The sequence below is a fragment of the Enhydra lutris genome, unplaced genomic scaffold (assembly GCF_002288905.1).
Source record: "Enhydra lutris kenyoni isolate GAN:26980312 unplaced genomic scaffold, ASM228890v2 scaffoldscaffold1, whole genome shotgun sequence".
In the NCBI taxonomy this organism is placed as follows: domain Eukaryota; kingdom Metazoa; phylum Chordata; class Mammalia; order Carnivora; family Mustelidae; genus Enhydra; species Enhydra lutris.
The window spans coordinates 8,148,077-8,173,124 of record NW_019154085.1 but is presented as its reverse complement, the minus strand read 5'-3'; the positions used below and the strand labels follow the sequence as shown (position 1 = coordinate 8,173,124).

Below are 25,048 nucleotides of genomic sequence, written 5' to 3'. Positions count from 1 at the left end.
ATCTTTAAACAAAACAAAACCCTTGTTACTTTCTACTAATTTACTATCCCAGCCCATTTAGAATTCCTTACTAACTGAAACTCCCAAAGTTAAGTTTTCTTTTTTCTGTCGATTCCTCACAGATCAATGGTTTGTCTGGAAAGTATAAAAACTGCCTGCCTTGATCATTTCGTTAGGTCTCAGTGTCATTTTTGGGCCTCTATGCACATGTAATAAAACTTCAGGGTTTTTTCCTCCTGTTAACCTGTTTCAAGTAAATTTAATTTGTGCTCTAGCTAGAAACTTGGACAGAAAAAATTTCCACCTCCCTTTCAGAGGGAAAAGCTAATAGCTCTCAAACAATTTTTCATGGGGCCCTATCTTGATAATTGGAGACTATGATAGTCAACACAAACCACAAAACAGTTTCCCTTCTGGCACACATAGAAATTTTTGCCTTCCTTCACTTTTTTTTTTTTTTTTTTTTTTAACCACGAGGATGAGTTTTTTTCCATTTTCAAATTTTTTTTTTTTCCCTTTTTTTTTTTTTTTTTTTTTTTTTTTTTTTAAGCACGAGGATGAGTATTTTGCCAATTCATAATTACTTTTTTCTACCCCTTTATTTCTACTCTCTTAACATTTTGCTTTCCTGGATTTAATATGCAAGAGCTCTCTTTAGGGAAGGTGGGAAGAAGAAAGAAAGTGCAACATATGCAGAGAATATTTTTTGTTTACCAACTTGTATTATACACAGCAGTGAGATTGTATCTATACATAAATGCAAATATTTTGGACTGAATCTCATTTGAATTTCTCTCTATTAGTAATAAAAACATATTTCCTAGGGATGGATATGTTTTTGTGAGTACTTCATTCTAATTTGAAATAGAAATTTTATTGACTATGCTGAGGCATGAAGATTTCTAATATGAGATATCACATAGCCTTCCCTAGAGTTTTAAAATTTTTATAAATATCTCCCCCTTTGTTTTTTTTTAACTTACTCCTCCTGGGATCTTAATGCCTTTCTTCTTGTGTATTTTTAATAACTCTCTCTCTTTGTCTTCTTCTTTATTATATACAGTTTCAAATATACCTTTATTTTTTAAAAAGACACCAAAACATTGTTCAAACAGGAAATATCACAATAAACTTAAGTATAATGCCTTTCTTCTTTTGTAATAAATATTTATTTTTATAAATAGATGATGAGAGTAGTTGGTAGGTTTTAAAATGCCTTTGGAGAAATAATGGGAAAACTCTTTATGCACATTTTTTTAGTAAGGATTCATTTGTCTAATGATTAGTATTCATATTGACATAAACCTGCTTAATTCATGTCCTCATTTTGATTCCTTTGTGGTGCTTTAAATTTTCTTTTCATTCCTTATTTCATAACTTTACCCCAGCCTAATAAAATTTACATTAGTATTCTTGATCTCACTTAGTCATTATATGCTTTCCCTAAAAATCAGTTTCTAAGTCAAAATACTATTCTCTTTAGAAATAATCTCTAGGGGCGCCTGGGTGGCTCAGTGGGTTAAAGCCTCTGCCTTCAGCTCAGGTCATGATCCCAGGGTTCTGGGATCGGGCCCCACATCGGGCTCTCTGCTCCCTTCCCTTCCTCTCTCTGCCTACTTGTGATCTCTATCTGTCAAATGAATAAATAAAATCTTAAAAAAAAGAAAGAAAGAAAGAATCTCTAAAATAACATTGAATTATGTCTACTGCAATTTTAGGAACCACATCATGAAGTTTTTCCTGAAAACTGGGAAGAGAAAGCAAATGAGTTTCAAAGGATGCTTATCATTCGTTGCTTGAGGCCAGACAAGGTAAGTGCGGGCTTTGCAAGCCGCTCAGCGACTCCAGTCCCCAGCAGGCCCTTCCAGTCCCGCCAGCTTGCATTTGCTTCTGTAACACCCACAGGGAGGTGGAGGAGCCTGGGGGGCGGGGTGGGGGGGCTAATCCCGTTTCCTTCGATGCAGTCATTTTTCAGGAAGTTTGCACATTGTTAAAGCCACACTAAGTTAATAACGGAGGAGACTGTATTTTTTTTTTAAATATTTTATTTGTTTGACAGAGATCACCAGTAGGCAGAGAGGCAGGTAGAGAGAGAGAGAGGAGGAAGCAGGCTCCCTGCCGAGCAGGGAGCCCAATGTGGGGCTTGATCCCAGGACTCTAGGATCATGACCCCAGCGAAGGCAGAGGCTTTAACCCACGGAGCCACCCCGGCGCCCCTGGAGGAGACTGTATTTTATACTTTTATGTATTTTATGATTCTTCCTTTAATTTATGCTTCCCCAATTGCTCACAATCCACTTCTGTTACATGCTGTAATCTCATTCTTATTCTCATTAGTGTGATGATACTGGTCAGTGGTGTTGGTGTTCACACCAAGCAGATAGAGAAGAATTTCTGCCTTTTCAAATGCTGTCTTTATGTGGAGTTCTTTGTTGGCCTGTGGAAAGCTAGTGGAATATCATCTTTAAGACATTCATCACTGCTGACTACAAAGGAAAATGTCAATACTGTTTGTTTTAATTTCCTTAAATGATGTATAACCAATGAATCGGCTGACCTGTCACGTCAGCAAATTTCAGACTCGGTGACAGTCTCATTTGCATTATTTACTCTATTAAAAAAAACAAACTATTCATCTAAGTATGAAGACATCCACAGAGATATCCCTATACTCTGAAAAATGTAGATATTAGGTATGTTGAGAAAAAATTGAGAAAACATCCTAATTGCCCTCTGTTACGACTCAAGTAAAAGTGATACATAATGATATCAAAACTTACCGTATTCACAACTGGGAGTTGCTAGGGAATGTAAGGCAGTAATTCTATCCTGACAACAAAAAATCAGAACTTAGGTGAAAGCAATTTATTTTTTAAAGTTTTTACATGCGCCAGTGACAGGTGGGGCAGAGGCAGTGTTTCCTCTGTCAGCCGAGGTCGACTCAGCAAACACGTGCAGTTCTGGCCTGGCCGGTCACTGGGTCCTTTGCCAGAGCCCGAGTGTCCATGAGGCATCGTGCCGAGAGCCCATGATACTTCTAGGTGTTAATGAAAATGTTTTAATTCTGTTTAAAAACGGAAAATGTAACCCAGCCTGTATTAAGCTTGTAATTATACCAAAACAATGGCAAAATATAATTTTTGATATTTTTTCACAGGGAAAGGGATGTAAAGGGTGCCTGGGGACTATGAAAGTCATAAAGCTTGTGAGGCTTAGTCGGTTAAGCATCTGCCTTCAGCTCCGCGATCGAGTCCCACATCGGGCTCCTTGCTCAGCTGGGGAGCCTGCTTCTCCCTCTGTCTGCCGCTCCCCCTGTGTGTGCGTTCTCTCTCTCTCTCTCTCTCTGACAATTAAATAAATAAAATCTTATAAAGAAAGAAAGATAGACAGACAGTCATAATGCTGCCCTGCTCTTAGGTGTTGGAAGTAGTCACAATTGTTTAGGAATCATAATTAAACTAATGAAACATTCTCTGCCTCGGTAGCCCTTTCAAAAACGAATTGCCATGGAAACTTTAGTGTTAATCCTCAGAAGATTTCCCTGCAAATATTAAATATGGAAGAATATGAAATATTTCACACTCTTACCTAATACAGCTTCCTCATTTAAAACCCTTAATTAAATTTTTCAAAGGGTTTTACTTTGTTTTCTAAGCTCTGTAGACCATTCCACTAAAACAACTCCGCATGTACCACCAACCTCTCCCCTCATTGTCTGAAAAAAACAAAGAAGGGGACGCCTGGGTGGCTCAGTGGGTTAAGCCGCTGCCTTCGGCTCAGGTCATGATCTCAGGGTCCTGGGATCGAGTCCCCCATCGGGCTCTCTGCTCAGCAAGAAGCCTGCTTCCTCCTCTCTCTCTCTCTCTGCCTGCCTCTCCGTCTACTTGTGATCTCTCTCTGTCAAATAAATAAATAAAATCTTAAAAAAAAAAAAAAAACAAAGAAGCTTCTGTTCATGTTTTATGTTAAGTTTATTGCAGCCTTCACCTATAAATATCTTTTCCCCAATTTTATGTTTTAAAAAAATTGACACTGTAATCTGAAAATACACTGAGCTAAAAGAGCAAATATTACTTTCCTTATTCATTCTCTTTTTAGAGTGTATTTGAAGGAGATGAGGAGTTAGATAGTCACGCTGGGGCAGTTTTGTTTGTATGTTTTTGGTTTTATTTAGTTTTTATTTCTACTAACTTTCTTTTAAAGATTTTATGTAGTTGAGAGAGAGCGCGCATACGTCCGTCAGCAGGAGGAGGGGGACAGGCAGAAGTAGAGGGGGAAGCGGACTCCCTCCCCACTGAGCAGCGACCCCGATCTGGGACTTGATCCCAGGACCCTGAGATCATGACCTGAGCTGAAAACAGCTGAAAACTTAACCAACTGAGCCATCTAGGCGCCCCTGTTTTTTGTTTTTAAATCAACTTAGGTGAAATGTATAGTTTTATGCTTTACATAGCTACTCTGTCCAATACTTTGGCCCCCTGTTTTATAACTTTGCCCTGTGTGTTTCCATATCTCCTTTAGAGTTTTCCTGGGGTAGGTGGTTAAGTGTAGACATTAATGCTGTTCCCTGATATTCCCAGTTCTCCTCCCTTGTACACATGAGGTGAAGGGCTCTGGCCATAAAAACGTGAGAAGTGTCAGGGCAGAAACAATTAACCTCCAGCCTGAGACTCTCCAGGGCACGCCCCCTGCCATCAGCATAGTGGAATCACATTTGATATTTCAGTGCCGTCAGCAGGCCGGACCCTAGCTGGCCCAGTGAGTGAGTATCGCCTGCACGTACACAGGACTTTGCAGGGAAGAAAAAGAAACTTTTTGTTGCATTAAATCACTGAGATCTGGAAATGGTTGCTACTAGAGCATAAATCAAATTAACCTGAGTAATTCATGACCGTTATCTATGCGATCACACTTATAATCTTTAAAAGAGAAAGAATTCTTAGTATGGTCTTCTGTTACTAGCAACCTCAAACTTGTCAATCTTGCTGTTACTAGGCACTCCGAGTTCTAGTGGGAAATTGTGGGTTTTGGAATCTGTGTTTATTTAAAAGGAATATAGGGGCTACTATACTTTTAAAAGAATGGTTTTCCAAAGTAATAGGGCATTAGCATGCCGAAGAAAGGAGCTGTGCTCTCGGAGGCCACTGTTTGGGCTTCTGCTCTGTAGATTTTCATTTCCTGGCAATCTCTAAGTCATGAGATACTCTGTCTATCCACCAGGAAGGTCAGTAGTCCCTCCATCTCTAGTTCACAGTAGAAATTATTTAGCAGCACAGGTTTTTTGTTTCCTTTCCCTGCTCTGTCCTCAAAACAAATTCTACCCAGTGGGAAGAAGCTACACCCCAGGTTCTCCAGTGCTCTAGTTTGGAAAAATATAAAAGATGCTCTGTAAATCACCACAAGGAAAAAGGAGATGGGCTCACACTTTTGTATAGAATTTAGTATTTTACATTGCTTTATTGATAAAAGAAACATAACAGGGGAATAAATACTGTGGTGTGCAGTGTTTTGGGCCCATTTACAAAATGAAGAGTTTTCTGGCTACCATTCTCTCCTTCTGAACGATCAACAGGAGGTCAATTAATCAGCTTTCAATAAGAAACTTGTCAAATATAAGGGAATATGTTTCTCTGACCTCAGATAAATCCTCCAGGAATTTGCAATATACAGAAAACCATAAATGGAGACCCACTAACTTCTTCTTGCCTTTGGGGAGATGGCTGCTTAAATTAGTCCGTAATTTTTGTTACTGACAGATTTCCTTTTACAGGCCTAATGCCAGCATAATCAGATTGCAGAAGCAAACCCAATTCTATTGCCTTGCCAACTGATTAGAAGCACAGCTTCATTTACCTTAGGAGTTACAGTTTGGTCTTGGGAGCAAGTAAGTCTTGCTCAGATTAAAATTAAAAACAAAGCACTGAAATCTGTTTGTACTCCCCGCACCCCCCACGTGTGCACCCCTAACTTGGTCCTCCAGCCAGGCCTACACGTGCGCAGTGGCTGACAGCAGCTTGAACCACTCACAAAAGAGAAGAGACGCTTACAACTCAAGCTCACTGAAAGGAAAACCGTACACTTGAAAGCCTTGTGCTTTTATTTGTAAAACTCTAATTCCCAAGTCAGCCTTGGGAAGAGATGGTGGAGGGGAAAAAAAAAAAAGAGTTTCCTTTTCTTTTGGTAGTTGCTGTTATTTTTTTTTGTTGTTGTTGTTATTTTTTAATATAATGAAAATAGACCAGCTATGGGGACAAAGGAGAAAGGCGAGGACAAAGCCCGGGATAGACGGGATATTTTTAGTTTTCTGCATTAAGCTTGACATGTGCGCCTTCACAATATCTGAAACGTGAAATAACTTCTGTAGAAATGAAACTTTTGGTACGGGCGAATTCTTATGATGTGACTTTTGTTGAGAATTTCTATCATTAGAATCTCACCTTCACAAAAAGAGGCATCCCAAGTTTCTACCATCCGGTATGTGTTTATTGTGTGCCAAGAACTTATGAGTCACGAGTGAGGCAGGCCCTTGCCACCACAGTGCTTACATACGTGTTATTCTTCTGTGCATTTTCTGTGCTCGAACGAACCTAGAGAAATGCTGGGGAGGGATTTAAACATCTGATTTTAGTCCAGATACTCCTCCCGTGTCTCCCAGCCCCCCACCCTCACACCCTCTGTCACACACACTCACCCACATTAAGATTGACGCTGTTTCAGGCATTGTGATCAGTCCATGATTTTGGCTCATAAACCTCGTGTGAATAGACGTTGGGGAGAATACACAGAGGCTGGAAATACTCACGACTTTTTCCAGAGGAAACCAGCTTTTTGAGATACTTGGTGTTTGGAAACCTGCTCTTGCAATTTGCTGCAAGTTCAGGAAAGGTCCCGGCTGGTGGGATTGACGACCTAATTCGGACTGTTGGTGCGCAGACATGAGGCCATCTTGGGTATGAGCAGGGAGCCAGTTAGAGTGATTCGAAAAATTCTTTGGGTTCCTGCCAGTCCATTACTCCTCTTCCTGGGATATGTTGTCTACATAATCTGTTAAGCTAGACATAGGGATGCTGGTCTGTTAAACCTGTCTATCTCGCTTGTCTGGCTCACATCTGAGTCATGATTAGCTTGGAGCCATTGTCCAGAGAGAAAAGGTGTAGAACCTTCATTAGAAAGAGGGAAGAAAAGGGACACCTGGACGGCTCAGTTGGTTAGGCATCAGAGCCTGGGGTTCAGCTCCAGTCATGATCTCGAGGTGGTGAGATCAAGTCCTACATCGGGCTCCACATTCAGTGGGACATCTGCTTGAAACTCTCTCCCTCTGCCCCTGCTCTTTCTCTCTTTTGTTCTTTCTCTATTTCTCTCAAATAAATCCTTTAAAAAGAGAGAGAGAAAGAGGGAAGGGGGTACTGGAGGCTATACGTCAGCCACATTGATGAACAAAATTCCATTTTCACATTGAATACTTGGGAGGGGCCTCCACACCGTGGAGTTCTCCTCCTTCTCACATATGATCGCTGAAAGCACACAGGTGTGTTGTGAGGAACTTTCCACCATACACTTTTAGTTATTTCTCAGGAATATAACTTGTTTCTTTTTCGGAGTGCCTTTCTTTTTGCCTTCTTTCTGTTTCTTTTCCCAGCTATTTCAATTCTTTCTTGACGGTATAGTACTATATAAACTCACTCTCAAATTTCTACTTTTGACTTGCAGACTTTTAGAACATAGTATTTTAAACTTAAGTAAAGAGTTAAGGCTTCTTATTTTCTTCATCCACTATGTGCTGAACGCTCACTGAAGGGAAGAAGAATGCCTTTGAATTCTGTGCCACCAACTACTCATCTCTTATTATTTAAATAATTTGTCTTTTTTTTTCTATCTAAAAGACATTTATATAAGTGATGTCTTTGACCCTCTGCTAACAGTAACAAATAACTAAGCTAATGTAGTCCTTTGTTTTAAAATATCTTTGAATCTAAACTTTTAAATTTGTAAACAGTTTTGACTATTCTTTCAAATATATTCTCGTCCCTCTCTAGGTTATTCCAATGCTGCAAGAATTTATAATCAACAGATTGGGGCGCACGTTCATTGAGCCACCTCCCTTTGATTTGTCCAAGGCATTTGGAGATAGTAACTGCTGTTCACCACTGATTTTTGTGCTCTCTCCTGGAGCAGACCCCATGGCTGCCCTTCTAAAATTTGCTGACGACCAGGTACCTTAAAATAGATGAGCCTCTCTCATATAAATGTGAATAAGTAAAGTATTTTCCAGCTGAATTTTTTAATAACCAAACTTGCTTATCCTAAGTGGAGGGAGGGAAAGGTAAAAATTGTTCACTCACTTAGATCTTGAAAGACTCGGGGGTCCAGAAGTTGACAGAGTCTCAAGAAAATGATATTTAGATAGCAGCACTGACATTAAAATAATTTTCTCTATTCAAATTATGAAAACTAGAACTTGGCTTGGGGGGCACTCACTTTTATTTTGGGGAGACAGAGGAACTCTGTGACATTGTGGCATCAGTGCAAGAGCTTGGATTGATTTAATAAATTTAAGTCTGAACAGTGACCCTGGGGATAACCTTGTCTGATCCTACCCTTTCTCCCAGTCTCTAAAGAGGAACCTTCTTGACTCTCCAGGACAATCATATATTATAGGTTAGAATACATTCTAATATTTATATATCAAGGATTTAAAAATTATTCAAATGAATTTAGTTTTCTTACATCATTCAGCCTAGAATAAGAAAATCTTCATAAACAGGTGACTGGACATTTTTGAGTTGATTTTTTCCCCCTTTTGGTCTAACCAAAGTAACATTTTATGGGAAGCAGCACTGACATTTCTAGAACCACCACCGCTGCTTTGATTGTTCTTTATATATACTGTTAATTTTGCTAGACCTTGTTAGAAACATCTGTCTTTTAATTCTTAAAGCAGTCCTATGAGGTCAATAATGGCATCTCCATTTTATAGAGAGGGACACTAAAGCATGGAGAGGTCAAGTGGCTTCCTTAAGTCCACAGAGCTAAGTGGTTAAAATACCCTTTATTAGGCCAATTTATTGTAATACTCTGTGCTTTTTTCATTGGGTATAATTCTCAGATACTTGGGGAGTGATAGTGGAACACGGCACTTCCCGCTGTTTAAAGACGGGCCGGACCGTGGCTGACACGACTATAGGAGTGGGGGGCTGAGACCATATACTGAGGGGCCACATCAGGTAGGGCCTTCACAGGCTACACTGAGGGCCTCGAATACGGTGGGATTATGGGGTAGGGTTTTAAGCAACAAAGTTGAGTGCTCTGGCCTATAGTTTATAAAGCTCATCCTGGCTGGAGTGAGGAGAATTTATTTGAGTGGTGCAAAGTGGAAGCAGGGTATTAGTTCGGGGGCTGCTGCCAAAAGGCCAGGAAGATCACGGGTGGGAAGGACCAGAGTGGCAGTGGTGCGGAAGCTAGAATTCATTTTCGGTGGGATTCACCCTCTCCACATCAACATGACCTTTTTGATCCTTCGATCTTCCTAGCTCCTCTCCATTTTCCTTCCATGTGACACAACATGATTACCCTCCAGCCCCTGCGTAGGACAGCTCAGTGCGTCGTCTTCACCTGCTAACCCCCGCCCCCCGTTTTCCAGAAACAGTAGTATCTGGCTCTGTTTTGTTTTCTGATGTTCTACCTGCTAGTATTGACGAACTATGGATGTTCAGAGAGCCTGAGGCCCTCCTCTAGCCCTGCTGCCATAATTCAAGGCCTCTTCCAAAGAGGCTTTCCGATGATGATGGCACTAGAGAAAAAGAGCTCAGGGAGTCACAGACACTATTTCTACAGACTGCAGATGACTCAGACTACGGCAGAAATGCATTCCAGGCAAACATTCCCACAGAATTCTTTAAAAAAAACTTTTAAATGGGAATTAGGAGTTAATTTTTTTCTCTGAACTTTACGCAACAGCCAAATTAATTAAAATATTATTATTCAAAGATCTGGAGGAAACAGGACAAGTTCATCTGTCTGTTCATAGTTTTCTTCTGGGCTCTGGATTTTAGGAGAAAAGCTGCATGAGAGCCAGGTCCTTTTATCTCATGTTTCCTTATGTTTAAAGTGCTCTTAATTTTTTGCTTCTCCCTATCTCAACAGTCAAAGACCCTACAGACTTTTCCAGTTATTACCATGACTGTTGCCAACATGAACTGACTTACTTTTGATCTGAGTATTTATAAGATTCTTAATCAGTACGAGTGTTGTAGGGCTGCATATGTTTAGACCTTTGAGGGATGCTGCATAATTAAATTTTAGTATACTTAATGTTAACATTTCTTATAAAAATAATAGTGATTCTTCTTTAAAAATGTGTTGTCAAATAACATCTTTACTATTCTTGTACACAGGGATATGGGGGATCAAAACTTAGCTCTCTATCTCTTGGTCAAGGCCAAGGGCCCATAGCTATGAGGATGATAGAAAAAGCTATCAAAGAAGGAACGTGGGTTGTTCTTCAGAATTGTCACCTTGCCACCTCTTGGATGCCAACCCTCGAGAAAGTTTGCGAGGTAAAAATGCAAGTTTATTTTTATTAGATTTTATTCCCACCTCATAAGCAGTGATGTGCATGCCATCCAACTCCATGCCCATCCTCTGGTTTGGAGGGCTGCAGGCTGGTGGCATGGCTGGATTACAGGACAGATGGGCTCACATGGGGGCTCTGGGGCACCAGGGGAAATCACACAGTCAGCCCTTGCCCAGTCCCTCTCAACAGGGACAAGGACTCCTGCAGTGAGCTGGAAATATGGAGGAGAGCTGGAGCAGTGACTTTATTTTGTTCTCTGCTCTATCTCCAGTACCTTCAATTGTGACTGGCCCAGAGAGACAATCTGCAACTATTTCCTGAATTAGTAATGAATATTGCTTCACTGCTTAAAACTTTTCCTTTGCACGCAAGGCAAAGTTGAAAGCCTCATCATGGCTGACAACACGCTTCCTGTTGACCTTCGCTACTGTCTTCTATGACTTCTATGCTCTCGCCATTTGGACTTCTTTCACTTCATTGGTATAGCACAGTTTTTCAAGAATATAGGCCATCATGGGGTGCCTGGGTGGCTCAGTTGGCTAAGCAAGTGTCTGACTCTTGGTTTGGGCTCAGGTCATGACCTCAGGGTCGTGAGGTGGAGCCCTACGTTGTGCTCCACGCTCAGCAGGGAATCTGCTTGAGAGTCTCTCTCCCTCTCACTCTGCCCCTTCCCCTGCTCACTCTCTCTCCCACTCCCTCTCTCACAAATAAATAAATCAGAAAGAAAAAGAATATAGGTCATCATAATGTTATTTCTGTCTGAAAAATGATTCTATTATTTGCCTTACGAACATCTTCCCATCCTTCAGGTGTTATGTTAAAGGTTTTATATTTGTGCCTATTTCCTCATGGCTGCCCCATCTCTAGACCAGTCTCATGACCTGTTGAACTGTGTCATAGATACCCATCGGAGAGTCATATAGGAGAGAAGAGCTCTCCATCCTAACGGATGGCACACTTAACCCAAATTCCCATGAGTCATGTTGTTTAAGTCACCCGCCATAGGGCATCTTGTAGGAGAGAAACACCGTGCCCTCGCTCTCCACTATGGTAACTAAGAAAGTAGACACCTTTGCATCCTACCTAATTCACCCTCGTTCCTTCACCACATGAGTGCTCAAGAAGTGCTTTACTGATAAAGAATTGAAATTAAAAAAAAAAAGAGAGAGAGAGAGAGATACTACTGACATGGACAAGTGGGGGAAGTAGAAATAGGGAGTGGAACTGGCCCAGAAGAGGAGAAAGGGCCTGTGATAATCACTCCTTGCCTATACAGCCTTCAAGACAGTGCTAAGTGGGTATTCTGTTATCCCCCCTAGCGCAGACCTGAATATCCCCTGAAGAAAATATAGCTAATAGTGATGTGTTTTAATGCTTCACCTTTCAAAATGCTCTCTCTTTCTTCTTTTCATCTCTGCTTGGTTTACTATTGACTTATGTTTCTCATTCTCACATCACAACCCGGCTACAGAGAGAAAAATGGATTATTCTTAGTCTGGCTCTCGGGCAGAGAATTATAGCTATAAATATTTCAGCAACATCGGTTAAGATATGAGGTTTTTTGGGAATGTCTTAGTCTCTACTGTGGCCAGCTCTAAATTATGTAATACCTTTGTGAACTGTATAGTCCTATGATTTAAATTTCTTGAGAAGCAGGGCAACACTCTGGGCCTTCTCCATGAAGAATGTTGTTTCGGGGGCAGAATCCGGTTTTAAGACTCATGCCTTCCATTGCAGCCGTAGGTTCTCTTTTGTAGAAATGCCTCCTCCCCTGCAAGCCGCCCCGTGCGCATACAACCCGGACATTTCCCTGGATTGTACGTAGCCATTCATGTCTAATTTGCTTTTTTGCAGGAGTTAAGCCCAGAATCCACACATCCAGATTCCCGCATTTGGCTGACGAGTTACCCGTCACCAAACTTCCCCGTGTCTGTCCTGCAGAATGGCGTGAAAATGACCAATGAAGCGCCGAAAGGTTTACGAGCCAATATCATTCGATCCTACCTCATGGACCCGATCTCTGACCCGGAGTTCTTTGGCAGCTGCAAAAAGCCTGTCAGTAATGGCTAAGTCTTGTTACCTCAGCCCTGCGAAGGCTCAAGTGGCCCCTGGTGATCACGGATGTGTGTGGCTGAATAAAACTACAAATTAAATAGGCCTCCTGCCCCGCAGTGCCGTTGGTTTTGATTACTGATTATTGACTATGCTGAAGTCAATTGTATTAATATTTTATTTTAATTTTACCACCAGCCTCATTTCTGCTCAGCTGAGATCTTCTGGGGTGTCATTAATAATGTAACTTTCTATTTAGAAAGTCCGCTGTAAGCCATTCCCAGTACGAATCCGCAAGGTTGGAGGATCTTGTTTCAGGATATTAACTGAGCCCTCTGCTAGTTGGAGCCATATCTTCAAATTACAACATAAAAATATTTCCTCCATATAACTATAATGAGAGCCAAAATGATTTTACTCCTTGATTGATGGGACTCATAAGGGTCTTTTTTAGCGTTCCCAGGCAAGCAGGGAAACCACCCACTGCTTTCATGATTAGAATTCTGTGTGTGAATGTCTGTGACCTAAAATGGTTTCACAGCGTTTTACCATAATTAAAAATGGAAGAGTTTCTTTTTAAGAGGGGTTATGAACCTTGATAAGTTTTTGCCATTAAACAGCTCACGCTTTTGATATCGGGATATGTTTAAGCACCCATCAAAAGAAAACGTTAAAAATAAAGAAGGACTTTCATTAAACAAAAGTCTTAGGTACTGAAAGAGAGCAAGCACCTATGTTTTATCCTAAGTCCAACCTCATCCTGCGCTTCTAAGACCCGCTGTCGGAGTAGCTTTGGCACTGATTGGGTCCAGACAGAGTGGGTTCCGCTCAGGTAGGTGGTGAGGGCATGTCCGCATGTGATAGGCTGCACAGAAGCCCTTTGGCAACATTTCACTCCCTTTCTTCTAGATCTCAAGGTCTCTCCGAGGAAGTCACACATCCTGGAAGTCTGGGCATTTACGAAACACAATTGAATCCAAAAGCCCAATCTCCTCAAAAGCCAAAAGAGTACATCATCCTTGTCGTTTTGAATTCTTATTGGGAAATAATTTAAAACTTACAGAGAAGTGGCGAGGATAAAACTAGTGTGAAGAACAGTCCTATGCCCTTTACCCCAGTTCACCTCCTGTTAACACATAGCTTTGGTGGGTAAGGTAGATATGTCACAACGCTTCGCCCCTAAGTAAATACTTTGAGGTCTATTTCTTAAGAATAGCGGTATTATCTTATCGTGGTGTTGTTACTGGTTTAGTGGATTTGGCAAGGACACACTGTCTAGGTTCCTCTGTTCCGTATTTGTCCGTTGACTCAATCGTGTCCTTTAGGGCACCTTCCCTGCTCACTGCAGGTTGGTTTAGGGTTAGAATGACCTTTTAGTTGCCATGTCTCTTTGATTCCTTTAATCTGGAACATTGCCTCCGCCTTTCTTTGGCTTTGAGGATATGATCCTTTCTGAAGAATTCATCTCCTCTTTTTATTTTTAACAGAACATTTCTCATTTGGCACTTGTCAGATACTCCTTCACAATTAGATTCAAGTTACACATTTTTAGCCAAAAGAGGACACTGGTGAAATTGTGTCCTCAGACTGTCCCATTGGGAGGTACACGATATCCATGTATCCCTCACTGCTGATAGAATTTTGATCACCCAGAGAAAGTGGCATCTTTCTGATTTCTTCAGTGTGCAGTAACCGCTTTGCCCCTTGCAACTAATCATCAGTCTCTGGGGACACATTTTCAAGCCATGCCAATGGCTTGCAGCCCCGGCCCGGCTTTAGTGTCAGTGGAATATCTTGCCTGATGCAGTAGTTGCCTGCGGTATTTCCAACTCTAGCTCCATCCGTATCTGACACCTGCCGCTCTCAATTGCAAGAGCCCTCCCTCCTCCCCCTTTACTTCTGTGTCGTTGGTGCGGACTCCCAAATTCCTTGCCTTTTCTCCCGGTGATTTACAGGTCATTACCATCTTTAAGTCTTTTGCTCAAATTGTCCCCAGTTTGGTCAGCAGAGCACCGTCAAGCTGGCCCCTCTGTACTAGGTGCCATCATTTACGACTATTATTGTTGTTGCTGCTGCTGCTGCTGTTGTTATCGTGTTACTTAGCCTTCTTACTTTTTTAGCATAAAGTGCTGCAGGCTTATCTGTCATTCAACCCTGGAACCAGCCACAGAACCAAGGTCTTCTGTGGAGTCCTTCTTCTGGAGACCTAGATGTGGGTTCTAGACGAGCTCAGTACTACTGCCTTGTTTTTGGCTCTTGGTCCTTTCAGGGGAGAAAACTTGGACCTATATGCACGTACTCTCACACACATACACATACATACAAATACATACACACCTATACATGCCTAAGATAAGTACATGCACACGTACATACTCATTCCCACACTTCAGAGGTGATAATTTGTAACGGGATATCTGACTTCCACCCGATCACCCAGGGCTCGCTCTTACTTTCCCTCATTCCATATGTGCAGGTCCCTTCATCTACACTGGTCACCTGGCTCTCACATCATCGGCACATTGACCGATTTGCTCTGTTCTGCAACATATATAAAATAGTTCTAGGGGCGCCTGGCTGGCTCAGTCGGTTAAGTGTCCCATTCTTGATTTCAACTCAGGTGTTCATCTCCGGGTTCTGAGTTCAAGCTCCACACTCGATGTGGAGCCTACTTTGAAATGAAATGAAATGAAGTAAAATAGTTCCCAAACCCACAGAGCACCTGTCACTTCGCTTTTTCCCACCTCTTTGGTTAAACTGATGCTATTTAGTTTTGTCTCCTCTCCCCCTTTCAGTTTATTCCACAGCGGACATTTCCACCTGCCCTTGGATAAACCTTTGGGCAACATCATGGCTTTTCTGGTTACTGTCACGTAATGACATGACCTATGGTCATTTTAACTTCGAAGCCAGCCTTGATTCAGAAATCAGAAAGTGTAGTGTAGTATGTTAATTATACTTAGCTTTTACGTAAAACGTAGGCTTTGATTCTCCAGAAACTTCGCTAGGACTTGTGGTCAGTGGGCTTCATGCTGTTGGGAGAATAGGACAGAGTCGGCGTCCTACTTTCTGTGACCCACTGGCAGACGGCTGCTCAGCCTAACCGCTCAGTCTGGATACGTGCAGCCCCAGGGCAGGTGGAATGCACATTCTGGGCCCGGGCTGCGATTGCTTGGATTGATTGAATTTTTCTCTTGTGACTCTTCTCATGGGTTCTCCTTGGGCTCCTCTTCTGGACTCCTCCAACTGTGACTCCATTACCCCTGGCACGTCCCTCCTTCTGCTGACCGCTCCGGACCCCTGTCAGCTGTTGCTTCATATCATTCACTTCATACAGGGTCTTATGCAGGGATTTTCTCACCCCAACATACAAGTCCTCTTGACCAAGAAATGTTTCAAATGACCCCTGGCTGACTTTCTTTTTCCTCTTTCTTTTCCTTTTTTTTTTTTTTTTTCTTAATAGAGAAAGAGGAAGGGGAGGAAGTGAGAGAGAGAGAGAGAGAGAGAGAGAGAGAGAGAGAGAATCTTAAGCATGCTCCACATCCAGCACAGAGCCCAATGCAGGGCTCAATCTCATAACCCTGAGATCATGACCTGAAGGGAAGTCAAGTTTCAGACACTTAACGGAATGAGCCAGCCGGGGGCACCCTTGGCTGACTTTCTTAACCCAACTCCCCATCTGCTCCTTGGGCTCCACACTGGCTTGGCCTGCCATTGGAGTGGGACTCTGATTTCCCTCTCCCAGTCCATTACCCTGCAGCCTTACACGGCTCTGCTCTTTCAGGCAGAAGTTTTGTACTTTTCCCTCTATCCTAGCTGCAGAGAATGTGCATCAACTCTCTGACTGACCCCACTGATTCCTTCTCACTGGCTTGGACTAAGAAGATATACCCCATGCTTCTTTCTCCCTTGGGGATGGGAGCCAGAGGGCTCCCAGTACAGCCACTGCTCTTGCCAAGGAAATAGTCACAAATCCTCTCTCAAACTCTATTTTGACCACTTTATAGCATTCTCGTGGAGGGTGCATCGTACGTTCTGATTTCTGATTCAAGGCTGGCTTTGCCATTCAAAGTAACTGTAAGACTTCTTATTACCTAAGAGGAACTTGGAAAGTCATGAGGCTGTAAAGTTTTAATCCAAAAGTCCTTCTTGTAGAGCTTCTTAATTGGTTTAAACTGTCTCCTTTGAAATTTCTCCGTGGTGGTCTGGAACCACACGTTGGAATTCATTCTTCTTGCCTCGTTACGCTTTGGTTGGAACCGCCAACAGCCTATCAGGTAACGCTAAACAGACAAGCTCTCTGTGCTCTCTAAAAACCTGGTATCCATAGCTATGTGTGTCTACTGAACATGTGTATGAATGGACGTATTTTTGCCTCAATAGCCTGTAGAAATAGTGAATTCTGTGTTGGTGTACTTTGGGATGGATATATTTGAAACAAAACGTTACTTTCAGTTTAAAAAAATGGTAAGTATAATGTACTGTTAGGAGGGAAATGATGTGGTGCCATTTCTTTTCACTACAGGAGGAATTCAAGAAATTACTTTACGGCCTCTGTTTCTTTCATGCTTTGGTACAAGAGAGACGGAAATTTGGACCCCTGGGGTGGAATATTCCTTATGAGTTCAACGAGACTGACCTAAGAATCAGTGTACAGCAACTCCACATGTTCCTGAACCAGTACGAGGTATCGTAAAAACCACAGCAAGGACATGACTTATTTTGCTCCTTATCACATTGTGTTTGTATAGTGAGCAGGGACTTCCGATTAATTTCTACTCTTATAAAATGAGTAATGAATAATTCTCAACAGCATCTTAAGTAATACTTTGTTATAACAGGATATCATAACTGCTATTGTAGGTGGTTAGAACACTGGTTTGTTAGGAACCTATATTTTATCATTTATGTTTGACACATAAATGTGTGGGAATCTAAGAAGTGAGTGTATTATACTTATTTTGAAAGGAGTTGGGAAGACCATAAATCAACCGGGCTCTGAAATGAAAAATATAGCCCAAGAGAAGGAAGTGAACACAAACCAGAGATTTACTTTCTTAAAGTGTTAAGAGAGACCTGAGAACATCTGAAATTTAAAAGGAAGGCCTTGTAGCCTAAGAAAAGAACTAAGGATTGACTGTTGGTGACCACCCAATGTCAGTGGTTGGAGAGCAGGTCAAGGAGTAGGGGAAACTTTGGAAAAACAACAGAATGAGGAACGATTATCTTAGGGAATACTGTTGCCAGGACCCATTTTCAAGTCTCTTCCTGCATCAAAGTAATAGAACTCCCACCCAGCCTCAATCTAGAAATCCGGGAGTCATTGACACTCAGTTATTCCTTATCCTTCCCGAGCCACACCCTACTACCCTCTACTCCCCCTCCCTGCTCTAGCCCATGTCCTATACCGGAGGGCCCTCTCATCCTCGGTTTTGCTCTCCTCAATTTCAGGCACCTGTGGTCAGGTGCAGCCTGGAAGCAGATGCTCTTCCTTCTGACGTATTGTCAGAAGGTCAGTAGTACCTAATGCTACGTCGCAATGCCTGTCATTCCTCCCACTTCTCTCATCATGGAGACATTTTATCCTCTCGCATCATTACAAGAAGGGCAGGTACAATACAGTAAGATATTTGGAGAGAGACCACGCTCACTTGCATTTTATGAGAATAGATTGTTGTAGTTGTTCTATTTCATTATTAGTTACTATGTTATCATTGTTAACCTGTTACTGTGCCTGACTCATAAACTCTGTCATAGGCTTGTGCACATGGGCAACCCAGCTCTCGGGGGTGTCTGGCATCCACTGGGGAACTTGGAGCGCATCTCCTGCGGACAAGTGGGGACTGCTGCGCCACTCTCCCACAATCCCCTTGCTTTTCTCTCACTATGATGTGCTGTTCCAATCTCTGAGCCTCACCATATGTTTTCCTTCTACTTCAAGTGCCTTTTCCTGTGCTTCACCTTTGTTTGCCTTGGGGAGTAGTTTTTGAACAACCATCTCAGACTCAGGACCAAGTATGCCTCCTCTTGGCACATTTCTACGTGCATTAGGTTGTGTGTCCCTTGTCCGGCATTGTGCTGGGAATCCCTATTGCTGTAGGAGAACGTGGATGAAAGCAGGAGATGATTCCAGACTTTTGGTCTTTTATGATCTACTTGCCTATCATCTCTGTTACCCTTCCCCTAACATACTCTAGCTCAGTAGCCAGAAACATGGGTGCCCTGGCCCCGCTTCGCTCGGGGAGTCTTGAGAGAGCTGCTGATGCATGTCTGACACTGGGAATACAAATTTTGGTGCTGAGCGGAACACATTCTTTCAGATTATGAGCCCTAGACTATATGGTGATTTTGATTTGTTTACTCTTGTATGCTTAGTGCCTAAAAATGTATAGGAGGTAGACGACTCAATAAGTGCCTGTCTTATGAATGAATCATGATGAGTGGAAAGATCTTCAAGCTCTCAATAAGAATGGCGTCAATACCACGTGTAGGATTTGGCATTGTAATCGCAGCATTTAACGTGAACAGGACAGAGGGGCGGTGAGGGAGGGGATAGAGTAAATGGGTGATGGGTACTGGGTGTTACATGTAACACCCAGTGTTACCCAGTGATGAGCACTGGGTGTTATATGTAAGAGATGAATCAGTAAATTCTACTCCTAAAACCAATACTACACTATATGTTAACTGACTAGAATTCAAAAGAAACATAAAGAGAAAAGATAAAATGAATAGGAGATAGAAGTATTCAATAAATTATGATAGGATTATTGATTATTTGCTATTAGGAAAAAACAAGTTAGATTATTTGTACTATGTAATTCCTGTTGGGTTAAAGAAAGGAAATAGGAAAAATTAAGCTGGAAAAGAAGAAAATAATAGTAGATAGATATAATCTGCTTGGCAGGTGGGCAATGGCTTTGTTTTTCTTGTTTTGGTAGGGGGGTGTGTGTGTGTGTTTAAGGCCCACCCCTCCCTCTCACTCTACTTTTACTCCAAAGCAACCAATTTCATAGCTTAGGACATATCTGTGCAGAAGTTTTCCTATATGCATGTAAGTCATACATACATAAGCACAATATACACACAAGTTTCTTTCTGAAAAACATAATCATATTCACATAATCATTTTCGGTTTGCTTTTTTCATTCTGCATATATTGTGGACAACTTCCGAAGTAGACAGAGATCTTTGCTTAATGGCTGCTTACACAGCATTCCCCCTTTGCTCACTGTTAGGATTCTATTTCCTTTTTAGTTTTTGCTAATAAGCAATGCAAAAATGAATGACTTTGTGTACACCCTTGCATACAAGTTGCTGACTTCCAGCTTTGCTTCCACGTATACTCCCTCCATCTGTGGTCTCAACCTTCATCCCAGAGGGCCCAGCAGCAAACTGCCAGGATTTCTGCAACCCCGGCCAGCATCCCTGGGCCCCTGGGAGAATGCACTCCCCAGTGTGATCGGCTGGTTGTGATCAGGCTGCTGAGAGAAAGAACATCTTACCATCAGTTCTGCAGCAGGTTGGCAGGTTTAACCCTTTTTCTGTGATCACACACGTCCCCCTCTCCTCTTTCCTCTGCATCAGGAGGCCCTCCCAGAGGCCAGCTGGTTCACCTTTGGTCTACCTCATATACCACCTACTTACTTTGCCAGTGAGTTTTCTTGCTATGTTTCATTTTTATGAGGTTAACAAGGCAAGTCCAGGCAGTGCGTGCGTCTGATCAAACTCCCATCACCTTTGAAGCTGGAAGAACATAAACATGCTGGAGTTCGTCCTGATTCTGTTCGTTTCTCCACAAAGTCTTGTGGAAAAATGGTCACTGATACAAGTTCTCCTAAATTCTCTGCCTTTTATTCTAGTTCTAACAAATAACAAGTCTCATCACTTCCAACTCCTAATTCAGTAAATTTCCCCTGGGTATAGAGATTACTAAAAATAAAAAATATCTTTAAAATATTTTTAAAAATTTAAAAATGTACCTGGAGTTAAACAATGTTATTGTTTAACCATCAGTTTTTTCCCTGAAGTGATAATGCTCAGTTTTGTTGAGAGCAATGAGACATAGAATGCTCTGAATTGCTGGTTGATATTTAAGTATTTATGCTGATGATAAAACACATTACAATATGAACAATTAATACTTTTGCACTCATAAACATTTAAAAATTCTTCATATCAGAGAATATAATAAAAAAGCAAACTAAAAGGAAAAAATATTTCCACAAATTTGATTAAAAAGGATAATGTGTAAAACAGCTTATGTATACTATGTATATATAGTATATACAATATGTAACATATATATTATAATACATATATAATAAAGCTATTAAAACTTTAATTGAAAAAAATGGGTAGAAGGCTAGTTCACAGAACACATGTTATTAAACATGAAAAAACTATGAACTCCACTGATGTTCTAAGAAAGCAAATTAACGCAATATTACTTACTTTTGGTCAAACAAATTAGCAAACATTTTAAAACTGATTCCTACAATTACTATAGCCTTTCAGAAAAGCAGTTTGGTGGGCCGCCTGGGTAGCTCAGTCAGTTAAGTATCCAACTCTTGATCTCAGCTCAGTCTTGATCTCAGAGTGTGAGTTCAAGCCCCACATTGGGTTCCATGCTGGGCATGGAGCCTTCTTAAAAAAAAAAGAAAAAAAAAAGAAAAAATAGCTTAGTGACATTAATCGATTGCTTTTTATAAACTCTTTTATCTTTGACATAGTAGTTTTCTTTTCAGGAATCAAAGAATCATTAGAAATTTTAAGAAATGTATATTTAATGAAACATAATTTAACACAGCAGTAAATTAGGAGTGACTGAAGGGTTCAATATTAGAAGATAGTTTTTAAAATGTTTTTTTGTTTCAAGTTTTAAAATTCTAGTTAGTAAACATATAGTGTAATATTGGTTTCAGGAGTTCATCACTTACATATAACATCCAGTTCTAACCCCAAGTGCCCCCCTTAAGCCTATTTCCCATCTAGCCCATCCCCCACCTCCCTCCCTGCATTAACCCTCAGTTTGTTCTCTCATTAAAGAGTCTCTTATGGTTTGCTTCCCTCTCTCAGTTTTTTCCCCTTCCCCCATGTTCCTCTGTTTTGTTTCTTAAATTATTAAAATATTTTAAAAGAGTATTTCATGAAACGGTAAAAGATATCTTACAATCTGAGCTTTGGTAAAAAATTATATGCAAAATTGCCTCTACAGGGATTCCAATTGTCAAACCCAGAGGGATATAAAAACTGCAGGAAATTTATCCTGATTATCTCTGAATTATATTGGATTTGTTTTAAATGGCAGTCAGCAAGGTCAGTGTTTCAGGGATGGGATTCTGGTCTCGCTGATTCTGTGTCTGGCACATAGTAGATGGTCTGTTAGTAGGTGTCACAGCTCTGTGTGACTCTGCACGCTGCTGGAAACTCTCCGCTGGTGGAGTGACTCGAACTCTGGGTTCTAGGAACTGCCGTACGAAGCTCTGCGGTACATGACAGGGGACTGCAACTACGGAGGCCGGGTGACCGACGACTGGGACCGGCGCACGCTGCACAGCATTCTGAACAAATTCTTCAACAAAGAATTAGTCCAAAACCCAAGCTATAAATTCGACTCAAGCGGCATCTATTTCGTTCCTCCTTCTGGTGACGTAAGTACGCCCTTCAAGAAAATGAAAAGCAGTAAAACCTGAAATTCCTCTGATAAAATGGTGATTGTTTTCCCCCAGAGGCCTCATTTTTTTTGGTTAACCATCATGTGTGCTTTTTCCAGCCTTCTTGAAACAAACCTCATGCATATGTAGGTAGTGGTTTGCTGTTTGCTCTAATGTGAGGACTTTCAGAAACGCCACTCGCCCAAGAAGATCTTTCTTAGTGACCTGAAATTCTATCGTCATGAATTTGTCCCTTTGGTAAAAAGACATTGTCCCCAGTTAAAATGGAAACACACACGAGAAGGGTTACAAAATGATATTAACAAGAATAGTTAATATCTAGATCATGCTTACTTATTTACAAAGCAGTACAGTAATTATCTCACTAGAGCATCAAATTAACATCGGTATTATTACTCGGCCCTTTTTACAAATGAGAAAGCGGGTTGACAGAAGTTAAATGACTTGCCCAAGGCCACACGGATAGAAAGGGGAAGAGAGTTACAGAACCACCTACTGCCAAGAGTCCATTTCCTTCTGCTCCTTTTTCCAGGTCTGCCTAGTGGAAGGTGCGGTATCTGCCTTCACATGATCACGCAGTAGGTGCCCAGGGACCGCCAGGACAATTGAATTGGTTCTCATTTTATTCCAAAAAGTCAGAAGGGCATGTATTGAAAGTTAAACCTATGACCACGTGCATCAGAGGCACATACCATAACCACATCGTCCATTAGGATTAATGCTAGCTGAGAGCAGATGTCAATAGGGATGAAGAGAAGATCAGTCCCAGAGCCTCGGTCACTAGATAAGTGGACGAGGCCCACCTGTGGAACCAGGGGTATCAGGATTTCACGTGAGAAAAAGGTGAGATGAAGTCAGGTGTATGTAACATGACCCATTTTGAGAAACCGTCAGTGACCAGTCCCCCATCCCCATCCACCATATGTGTCTATAAGTGTTGGTATGACTGTGTGCGCCTGAAGAAAGGCTTGCAATTTTGACAGAAGTCCATGTAAATAAAATATAAAATGTGTGTGCATATGCATAAAAAGAAATGTTAATGGTGATTATCTCAGGATAATAAGCATGTGGGTAATGTTTACTTTTCTGAATTACATGGATTTATCACAAGAGGAAATAGAAAAATCAGAGTAAAGAGAAAAAAATTATTTTTATTGCAATCAGTGAAGAACAATCATCCGTAAACGTGGCACAGAAAAATTTCTCCGGAAGAAATTGTCTAAATAAGGTGGCTGGGATATGCCTCTCTCCATTTTAAAATCTATTCCAATTGAATGGAACATTTTTTTTTCTTCCTAAATGTTTCCTTTTTTTTTTTTTTTTTTAACTTTGGACCAGGTTGAAAGAAAATGAAAGCATTTGGTGTCCAGTTCCACAGGCTCATCCACTCAATAACTTGAGTACTGGAAATTTTCTCTTCTCAGAGAGAAAGTTCTACAGGATAATTGATTTCTAACCTCCTGACTCTTTGTTCTTCATCTTTGCAGCACAAGAGCTACATTGAATACACGAAGACTCTGCCGCTGAACCCTGCACCAGAAATCTTTGGGATGAACGCCAACGCCGATATCACTAAAGATCAGTCAGAAACTCAACTGCTGTTTGATAACATTCTCCTCACCCAGGTATGCGCTCGAGTAGGAACGAGCTTCTGCGGCTGGAAGGGAGTCTGCCCGAGCAGCGTGGGCCATCTGTTCCAGTGGAGAACCATTTTAAGGAAAAGATGAAAATTCCTATGTACCTTAAATATGAATTTAAACATGAAGTATATGAGCATATGGTTTGGGTTGGCTCTTTCTTTTTCCTCATCAGCCTTTTGATTTGGAAAGAATCGTTGAGTATCATTCAGCTGCTAGGAGTTCCATTTCGCCTTTCTTACAGAAACCATGTTCAAGTGCATTGTATTTTCTTTTTCTTCCAAGTTTTTATTTCAATTCAGGTTAGGTAACGTATAGTGTAGTATTGGTTTTAGGAGTAGAGTTTAGTGATTCATCACTTAAACGTAACACCCAGTGCTTGTCACAAGTGCCCTCCTTAATACCCATCACTCATCTAGCCCATCCCCCACCCACCGCCCTCCAACAACCCTTCGTTCGTTCTCTATGGTTAAGAGTTTCTTATGGGTTGCCTCCCTGTCTGTTTTAATCTTATTTTATTTTTCCTTCCCTAAGTTCACCCATATTGTTTCATAAACGCCACATAGGAGCAAAATCATATGGCATTTGTCTTTCTCTGACCGACTTATTTCACTTAGCATAGTACCCTATAGCTCCATCTACGACATGGCAAATGGCAAGATTTCATTCTTTTTGATGGTTGAGGAATATTCCTGTGTGCGTGTGTATGTAGATGTGTGCATATATGTATAAACACACCACATCTCCTTTATCTATGCATCGCTTAATGGGTACTTGGGTTCTTTCCATAGTTTGCTGTTGTCGATCGTGCTGCTATAAACATCAGGGTGCCTGTGCTCTCTTCAAATCTGTACTTTTCTATACTTTAGGTAGATACCTCTTAGTGAAATTGCTGGGTCATAGGGTAGCTCTATTTTTAACTTTTTGAGGAACCTCCATACTCTTTCCCAGAGTGGCTGCACCAGCTTCCCTTCCCACCAGTAGTGCAAGAGTTGTTCCTTTTCTCCACATCCTCACCAACATTTGTTTTTTCCTGAGTTGTTCATTTTAGTCATTCTGACTGGTGTAAGGTGGTATCTCATTGTCGTTTTGATTTGTATTTCCCCAAT

General features: G+C 41.3%; 1 protein-coding gene across 1 annotated transcript in view; it reads left to right on the top strand.

Annotated features, from left to right (window-relative positions):
- The window catches only part of LOC111156405 (dynein axonemal heavy chain 7), a 263,890-nt gene that overhangs the window by 217,046 nt on the left and 21,796 nt on the right, over nucleotides 1-25,048 (top strand). The window contains exons 54-60 of the mRNA XM_022517313.1: nucleotides 1,719-1,811; nucleotides 8,037-8,213; nucleotides 10,395-10,556; nucleotides 12,428-12,628; nucleotides 17,151-17,312; nucleotides 22,093-22,278; nucleotides 23,790-23,927. Of these exons, the coding sequence (XP_022373021.1) occupies nucleotides 1,719-1,811; nucleotides 8,037-8,213; nucleotides 10,395-10,556; nucleotides 12,428-12,628; nucleotides 17,151-17,312; nucleotides 22,093-22,278; nucleotides 23,790-23,927 (1,119 nt within the window). The remainder of the gene's footprint in view (nucleotides 1-1,718; nucleotides 1,812-8,036; nucleotides 8,214-10,394; nucleotides 10,557-12,427; nucleotides 12,629-17,150; nucleotides 17,313-22,092; nucleotides 22,279-23,789; nucleotides 23,928-25,048) is intronic.